This window comes from Asparagus officinalis, chromosome 5 (genome assembly GCF_001876935.1).
Source record: "Asparagus officinalis chromosome 5, Aspof.V1, whole genome shotgun sequence".
NCBI lineage: Eukaryota > Viridiplantae > Streptophyta > Magnoliopsida > Asparagales > Asparagaceae > Asparagus > Asparagus officinalis.
This window is the reverse complement of record NC_033798.1, coordinates 78,356,108-78,365,251: the sequence shown is the minus strand read 5'-3', so window position 1 is coordinate 78,365,251 and position 9,144 is coordinate 78,356,108. Positions and strand designations below refer to the sequence as shown.

The 9,144-nt window shown below is 36.7% G+C and overlaps 1 protein-coding gene across 1 annotated transcript; it reads left to right on the top strand.

Annotated features, from left to right (window-relative positions):
• LOC109842050 (shikimate O-hydroxycinnamoyltransferase-like) lies at positions 558–3,416 on the top strand. The gene is made up of 2 exons (XM_020410969.1): positions 558–967; positions 2,919–3,416. Exons 1-2 carry the CDS (start codon positions 566–568, stop codon positions 3,414–3,416), a joined length of 900 nt encoding a protein of 299 aa, XP_020266558.1. The 5' UTR covers positions 558–565.

Below are 9,144 nucleotides of genomic sequence, written 5' to 3'. Positions count from 1 at the left end.
TGTAAGGAGAGGACTTTGGAGAGAATATGAGAGTTAATTATGTATGTGAGGTTGAGAGATTGTGAGACGAGAGTTGAGTGATTCATCTTATAATTTTTCCTGATACATAGTGGATTTCTTGTATTGTTGCCCGTGGACGTAGGTCGAAATTGGTTGACTGAACCATGTAAAACTCGGTGTTCTTTCTTCTTGATTGTGGTTGTTTTATATTTTGTTGATTGTGGATTGGCTTCCAAGTTGCGCAAATTGTAGTAGGCGGTGAGGCTAAAATTCCCCAACAAAAATTTTAGAATCCAGCGAGATTAGCTTGTTTCTATCTTTATTTCTCTTTACTCTGAGCGTATACATATTCTATGTTTATCTTCTCTGTTTAGTAATTTCCATGAACATCTAGTGCACGTTACTCAGGGGAAAAAAATAGTGAAAATGACATTCAAACAACTGGATAGTTTCTCTTTGAAACTAATCAAGCGCAACAATACATCCTTAACCATTCTCTATAAATAACCATGCATTCAAAGGAGATTAGCACAGAGAAAAGAATTAAGAAGCAGAACAATAATTAATGGAAGTTGTGGAGTCTTGCATTGTGGTTCCTAGCGAAGAGACCCCAAAGCATAGCATCTGGCTCTCAAATTTAGATCTATCGTTCAGCGTCAGAGAGCATACTCCGTCGGTTTATTTCTACCGACCCAACGGCGATCCCGACTTTTTCAAGGTTGAGACGCTGAAGGCGTCGCTGAGTAAGGCTCTCGTTCAATTCTATCCGCTGGCTGGTCGACTTGAGGTCGGCAAAAATGGTCGGATTGAGATCAATTGCACGGGCGAGGGGGTTCAGTTTACGGTGATTCGGTCGGAGTATGATGTGGATAAGTTCGGAGGGTTCGCTCCGTCGCATGAGATGAGGGAGGCGTTGGTGCCTAGGGTTGCGTCGTCTGAGCCACCCTGCGTGTTGTTGATGATTCAGGTGCATGTGTATTCCTTTTATTTCTTTTGTCGTTTCTTGATTAATTTTTAGAAGAGTTGCTATCTTGTATACGACGTGAATATGTGCTTTTTTACTACAATGGATGCTCTAAATTAGTTAGAAGTTCCGTATATATATAGCGATGAGAAAATGACAAAAAACTCAAACATATTAAAACTAAAGTGGAAGGCCGGATCCATGGGAGCAATTACGATATAGCAAAATGATTATGCAGCAAATGATATGTCTACCGAGTAAGGAAAGCGCTAAGTATACTGTAAGAAATAATGATATGTCTACTGAGTTATACGAAAGATGCTAAGTATATTATAAGAGTTGTACTAGTCTTATACGTGTAGAGATTCCTCTATGTCCTTAGGTGTAGAGAATATCAAAACGCTAATTATATTATAAGAGTCATACTAGTCTTGTACGCGTAGATATTCCTCTATGTTCTTGGTTGTAGAGAATATATATAACTTAGTAATCACCTCTCATTCTGTAGACCTCATAAATTGTATTTTTAAATAATATTAACATCCTTTTATTTCTGGGACCAACTGAATAAGTCAATGTTACTATTCCATGTAATCTCTTATACTATTATACACAAAGAAGTGGAGTGCATAAGAACTCATAATTTCTCTTTACGATTTCTAATACTGTCCACTTTTTGGTGCGTAGTAGTACAATAGTAGTGTAACTAATGTACAATTGTCACTACTCCTTTGTTAATTCTCGATTTACATAAAACACTTAAAATAAAGTTTTTTATATTAGTTGTCTAAATCATTCAGATTTTGAGATTAGTCCCTCAAATCATTGATATTACCACTAAGCCCCTCACTTCTTAGGTTGTTTCAAAATTAGTCCCTTAATTTGATCAAAAAAAAAAAAAATAGTCCCTTAAAATCATTAAAATTTCTGTAGATCCCCCAACTCTTAAGTTATTTTGATGCTAGTTCCTCCAATCAAGCGTAAATGTAGTAATTGGCAGGGTTACCATGTAAAATCTAATTTTGTGTACTATCATCTCCTAATTCTCATAATTTATTTCATATTAATCCTTATAATTGTTAATTTTACTCTTTACTGGAGGAACTAATTTCAAAATAACTTATAAAGTGTCAGTTTGTCAAGGAGTTAAGAGAGAATTATTAAAGAGAATGATTAACCTAGTTAACGCTTTATAAGGAGTTAAAAATAACTTAATCCCGTTTATATTTTAATAGTTAAGATGAAGGGTTAAGTTTTTTTTTCTTTTTGTGTTTGTCAAATCAAATAAAGAAGAACTAAGGAGTTTAATTACCACACATTGCTTACCTCTAGAGGGAAGATTTATTAACCCCTCCAAATAAGACGTTAATTAATTAAATTTAACGCAGTCTTTTGATCAAATTAATCCATTTGGAGGATTAACGGGGCTTTAAACCGCCCCCGTTTAATCTTCTCTTAACCCCTTACCAAATGGAGCAAAAGAATTAGGAGACGTAGTAGCAATTCCATATACTCGAGGGACTTTCTTTAGGGGGGAAAAGGACTTGTGGGAATAATTTCAAAAGGGGTTTTGTTTTAACTTGTATTATTAAGAGGTGAATAAGTATCAAATTCTCTCGTTTTGACACATAGATAGATGGGTCGTTGCATATAACTAATTCGTTTCTAGCTTTTGTATTTAGAAACTTTTTTGGAGAAAAAGTTGTATTTAGCAATTGGGAACGGGTTCTCTCTCATATTATTCGATCAATGCGTAAAATTATTCTACGCGTAAAGAAGTTCATAATGCATTTGTAATGTCTGTGTTTGTTAACTCATTTTATTCCATGCGTAAATTTCTTCTGTTGGACGTGTTAATAACGGGTGAATTCCTTTAACCCTTCAAGCATCCTCTTCACATTATAGGCGAGACTTTACTGACTATTGGCTTGTTTTGCTTGTATTCAACTCTCAGGTGACATTCTTCAAAGGCGGCGAGGTGACCATCGGCGTAGCCAACCACCACATCGCCGCCGACTTCCACTTCATTAAGACATGGACTGACATCGCCCGCGGCATCTCCGACGTCTCCTTCCCTCCCTTCTTCGACCGCTCCCACCTCCGCGCACGATCCCCTCCCTCCATCACTGCCGACCTCCTCGAATACAAGAAACCCCCACAATCCGAATCCAACACCTTCACTGCCCCTCCACCCTTCGACGTCGCGATCCTCAACCTCTCCAGAAACCAGATCACCACTCTCAAAAAAAGGGTCAGCATAGACAAATCCTTGTCCACATTCAAAGCCGTGATTGCCCACATCTGGCGCAGCGCGTGCTTCGCACGGAGGCTTGCCGCTGACCAAGACACACGCCTCTATACGGTGCGCCGCTGCCCGTTGGATACTTCGGCAACGCGATCCTCTGCACGTCAGAGGGAGCGAAGGCGGGGGAGATCACGTCAGGGTCGCTAGAGTATGCAGGAGAGAAGATACAAGGGGCGCTGGCAAGGGTGGACGACGAGTACGCAAGGTCGTTGATTGATTACATGGAGATGGGGAATGAGGAGAGGGGGTGGTTCTTGACGGAGAAGGATCTCTTTCTGATCAGTTGGCTCGGGATGCCAATATATGAGGTTGATTTCGGGTGGGGGAAGCCAGAGTTCATGACGAGAGCGAGTTTGTTCGGTGGAGGGATTGGGTTTGTAATGGATAGTCCCGCGGGGAATGGAGATGTGACCGTTGTTATGTCGATGGAAAGTGAGAACATGGAAGAGTTCAAGAAGGCACTTTTTCAAGGGTGTGGCGACTGACCGGTTAATTTGGTCGCTGTTTGATGTTGTGGAGCTTTTCAGTTTGTTGTTTTGTTGTTGTTCATCTGTTGAGCTTGAGTGATAGTTTGTATTTGGAAGTTTGGAGCAAGGGAGGTGATAATAACCATTGACTTCATCTGTAATTATTTGATTGAGTTTATACAAGTGGAATTGTTAATTTTGGTGCATATATAGACCGTAATGTTCTCCCAATTTAACTGTTGATGTTTGCAAGAATTCTAATTAAAAAATGTTGGAGGACACATGATTAGTTTTTCTATAAGAGTTGATCTTTTGATTTGTGAGTGTGGAATGGGAGGCAGTACGTATTAAGTACGAGGAAGAGTACTTATGTAGGGATGAATGTGTTGGGAATATTAGCTGTTTAGACAATAATTAGCACGAGATGCAGTTAATAATTTTCAGATAATAATGGGTTAATTTTATACAAAGATGTAAGAAATAATTCAAATGAAAAGAAATAAAGGTTAGAAATACGGCCTGATGGTCGAGGCGTACAAGGCACTGTCCCAAGAATCTAATTGCCCCCTTTCGTACAGGGGTACGCGGCAAAAGTTCTCGGAGATACAACGACCCTCGGTCAGGCGACCTCCTTCTCGTCGGCACGAGCTTCAAGAAGGCTTTGCGAATTCTTCTCGACTTTCAAGGAACCAACAAAATGTAACAGCAAGTAAACGTAAGAGGAAGAGCAGAGCAGAGAAGAAGAAGAGCTTCTTGTGTTTTCACTGTCCTCAAACTCTTGTAGGTTTAGGTCCTTATATAGGGGAAAAACAACCGTTATTCATAAATCTGCAGTTAATATATTTTAATTACTCGCCCATTTATCACGTTTTTAATCATGTTAATAAATCTTAGCTGTTACAAAATATTTTCGTTACAAAATAAATCAGGAAAATATTTATTACGTTTCCGTTACAAAATATTTCAGTTACAAAATAAATCCGCAAAATATTTATCACATTTTCATTACAAAATATTTCTATAAATCACGTTTTTAATCTGTATCATATTAGTTATGTTTTAATTATTCTAATTAATAAAAAACAAAATATAGCAGGTTAAGAGCCCCTCAATCAGGAGCTTCATTCGTGTCCGCACGCCACCCGACCCGACCCGAACCGAACCCGAGCCCGAGCCCGGCCAAGCCGGCGCGCGCGTGTGTGGTGTGGAGCATAATCTTTATTTACTTCTAGGCATAGGAGAGAAGGGAAATGCTTATAAACACTCTTCCCTCTTATTCCATTTCCTATGTGGGACTTAACTTTCCCACTACAATATCAAGTTTTAAGTTACACTTATTATAACTCCAACAATCCCCCACATAACTTAAAACTTAAAATAATTCAGAAAAAACAGTAAAAGAAGAACTTAAAAACAAATAAATAAGATTGCTGGTTTCCTTATACTATGTAATAGGTGGAGGTACCTTTCGGTTTGAACCTTCACTTAGTGACAGTTGTATAGATCCGTGAGAGCTTGGTGGACTACGCCTTGAACCAGTCCTATTTATCGGATTTCTACAGAAAACACACATAGTACAATTTAGAATAATTCTAAGAGGGTTGTGTTATTATCGGCCTTGTGCAGGTATCTTTCATGTGTGTTACTAAGGAGTAGCCCTGATCCCATAGTCACGGCCTCACAACTACACACATATAGGTGAATCCTAATAAGAATGCGAGCAAGTAAGCATCCTGCCTCATGGGTCTTGGATTCATTAAGAGTTTGACTCAACTTTTCACTTGCTTTTTATGAGCACCGATCATCCTAGGGATGAGAGCAAATAAATTCAATGCTCCTCACAATTAATCACTCGTCCAGTTTGTTTCTACTCATTGAACCTCTGCGAGGTTGGGTTGCCACTGCAGTGTTTTTTCTTATGGGCTTAATCCCACCCCCCTCGATGATTCTAGGACCACTACCCTAGATAAGCCTTTAGTTAAGTGATCTGTAAGATTTTTCTCTGATCTTACAAAATCTAAGGCTATTACATGATTTTTCATCTTATATCTCAAGGATTTATGTCGCACTTTCAAGTGTCAATTCATCTTCACATTTGCATTCTCTTGATGACATTTGTCAATCGCTGACCTACAATCACAATGAATAGAAATAGCTGGTAATGGTTTTTGTATTAATGGAATTTCAGTAAGTAAATCTTTCAACCATTCAGCTTCTATACTAATAGTATCAAGAGCTATCATTTCTGATTCCATTGTACTTCTAGCCATTACAGTTTGTTTAGTAGATTTCCAGGACACAGCTCCTCCTCCTAAAAGGAACACAAAACCAGTGGTGGATTTTACATCTACTGAGTCACTAATCTAATTTTCATATGAGTATCCTTCTAATACAGATGGATAACCTTTATAATGTAAACCATAGTTCATAGTTCCTTTTAGATACATCAAAATTCTTTCTAGAGCATCTCAATGACTCTTATCAGGATAATTTGATGTATATCTACTAAGTCTATTTACTGCATAAGCAATGTCAGGTCTGGTGTAGTTTGTCAGGAATCCTAATGATCCAATCATTTGTGCATATTCTCTTTGTAATTGAGAATAACCTTTATTTTTCTTTAGATGTGCATTAGGATCATATGGAGTAGAAACAGGTTGACAATTTAGATCATAAAAGTTCTTGAGAATTTTCTCTATATAGTGTGATTGTGACAACACATATCCATTCTCATTTTTCAAGATTTTAGTGTTAAGAATTAAATCAGCTTGACCTAAATCTTTCATGTCAAATTTTTGTGATAAAAAATATTTGATTTCATTTATGCTTTGTATGTCAGAGCCAAAAATAAGAATATCATTAACATATAAGCATAAAATTACAATTTTGTTGTTATTATCTGTTTTATGATATACACACTCATCTGTTTGATTAATTACAAATCCATAGGATAGTATGATCTCATCAAATTTCATGTGTCATTGTTTTGGAGCTTGTTTAAGACCATATAGTGATCTAATAAGTTTGCATACTTTCTTCTCTTGTCCAGAGGCAACAAATCCCTCGGGTTGATCCATATAAATTTCTTCATCTAAGTCTCCATTTAAGAACACAGTTTTAACATCCATTTGATGTATTATAAATTTGTGAATGGATGCTAAAGCTATAAGGATTCTAATGGTAATAATCCTAGCTACTTGGGAATAGACATCAAAATAATCAATACCAGATTTTTGGGTATATCCTTTAGCTACTAATCTAGCCTTATATTTATCTATTGTTCCATCTAGTCTGAGTTTATTCTTAAATACCCATTTACATCCTATAGTTTTGCAGCCTGAAGGAAGATCAATTAGTTCCCAAGTATGATTTTGAACTATAGATTGTATCTCATTATTTATAGATTTCTTCCAAAATGGAGCATCTACTGATTTCATTGCATCTTCAAATGTAATTGGAGAATATTCTACAAGTAATGCATAGAAATCTTCATGGACCTTTTTCTATTTTAGTTCTTTAACTTCTCCTAGGCTGCTCTGAACTTTCTAGTGGTCTAATTTGTTTAGAACTAGTTTCACCTTGGTTAGAACTAGGATCTGAATTGCTAGAGTTAGGACCTGTGTTGTTTACTCTATTCTTGTAATGGAAAATATTTTCAAAGTAATGTTCATCCCTAGCTTCAATTATGGTGTTGTTGGCTATCTTATTAATGTCAGAGTTGATTATTAAAAATCTATTTGCATTACTATCAGAAACATAGCCAATAAATATTCCATCTACAGTTTTAGGGCTAATCTTCTTTCTCTTATTCTCAGGTATTTTAACTTTTGCTAAGCATTCTCACACTTTCAGGTGATCTAAATTAGGAATTCTATTCTTCCAAATTGTGTAAGGTATTTTATCAGAATTCTTGAATGGAATTCTAATTAGTATATGGAAAGCAGTCATGAGAGCTTCTCCCCACAAATTCTATGGCACACTAGAATTAATTAACATTGAGTTTATCATGTCCATTAAAGTTCTATTCTTTCTCTCAGCTACTCTATTAGATTGAGGTGTATACGGAGCAGTTATTTCATGAATGATTCCATTCTCTTCACATAATTGTTTTAATTCATTAGAAGTGTATTCACCACCTCTATCTAATCTTAGTATTTTAATTTTCCTATCCAGTTGAATTTCAACTTCTGCTTTATATATTTTGAATTTGTTTATAACTTCATCTTTGGTCTTAATTAGGTAGAGGTAACAATATTTAGAACAATCATCTATAAAAGTTATGAAATATTTGTTACCTCCTCTAGATGTTCTTCCTGAATCACAGACATTACTATGTATGAGTTCTAATATCTCAGAATCTCTATCAATAGTTTTAAAGGGTTTCGTAGGATGTTTAGCTTCTACACATATATCACATTTTCCATCATCTTTTATAATAAGCTTTGGAATTATATTGAGGTGCATCAATCTTTTAATTGAATTATAATTCACATGCCCTAATCTTTGATGCCAAGTGATAGAAGGTTCGATATTCAAAGCCATTGGAGATGTAAGGGTAGAATTCTTAACATTTATTTTAAAAAGACCATCACATAAAAATCCTTTTCCAATAAAATTCAACCCCTTAGTTATTACAACTTAATTTGATTAAAAAACAAGCTCTTGTTGCACTAACAAAGATCCGCTAATCAAGTTTCTCCTAATGGCTGATACATGATGGACATCCTGCAGGATTAATGTCTTATCAAAAGTCAGCTTTAGGTTGATCCGACCTATTCCAGATACAGGAGCCACATTATTATTTCTCATTATCACAGTTCCTCTACTTGAGACCTGATAGGTGGAAAACAAAGATTGATTAGGGCAAACGTGAATATTAGCTCCAGTGTCAATCCACCAATCATTTGCTTGAAAGGTCATGTTTACTTCAGGGGTGAAGAGAACAGACCTGAAAGTAGTCTCAGCTGAATTGGAAGTCACCATGTTTACTTGTGACTTATTAGATGGAGGTCCTCCCTTCCTAGGCTTGGGTGGTTCTGTCTTCTTGTAAAAGCAGTCCTTAGCAAGGTGGTTGGTTCGTCCACAAATGAACCAGGATCGACGTTCAGCTCCTTCCTTCTTTTGAAAGTGGACATGGTTCTTATTTTGATGAAAGGATTTCTTCTTAAATGTTTCATTTTGATTTTGATGGAAGAGACGTTTCTTGTGTTGGGGAAAGGGCTTGGATTCAACATTGTGTTCTTTGGGTTCTTTGGGTTCGGATTTTGTCACATTTTTCTCCCTGAGTCTATGTTGCTCTTCAATTCTAATGGCATTCAACACTTGTTCTAGGGTAAGATCTCCTTGGGTGTGGTTAAGGTTTTTTACAAAATCTAACCAGGACTCAGGAAGTTTGTCTATAAGGCAGG

What these genes read in the sequence shown, in the direction of transcription:
- LOC109842050 (XM_020410969.1), top strand. Translation starts at nt 566, where the DNA reads ATGGAAGTTGTGGAGTCTTGCATTGTGGTTCCTAGCGAAGAGACCCCA. An exon ending in GCGTGTTGTTGATGATTCAG is followed by an intron (nt 968 to 2,918) that starts GTGCATGTGTAT and finishes TTCAACTCTCAG; the next exon opens with GTGACATTCTTCAAAGGCGG.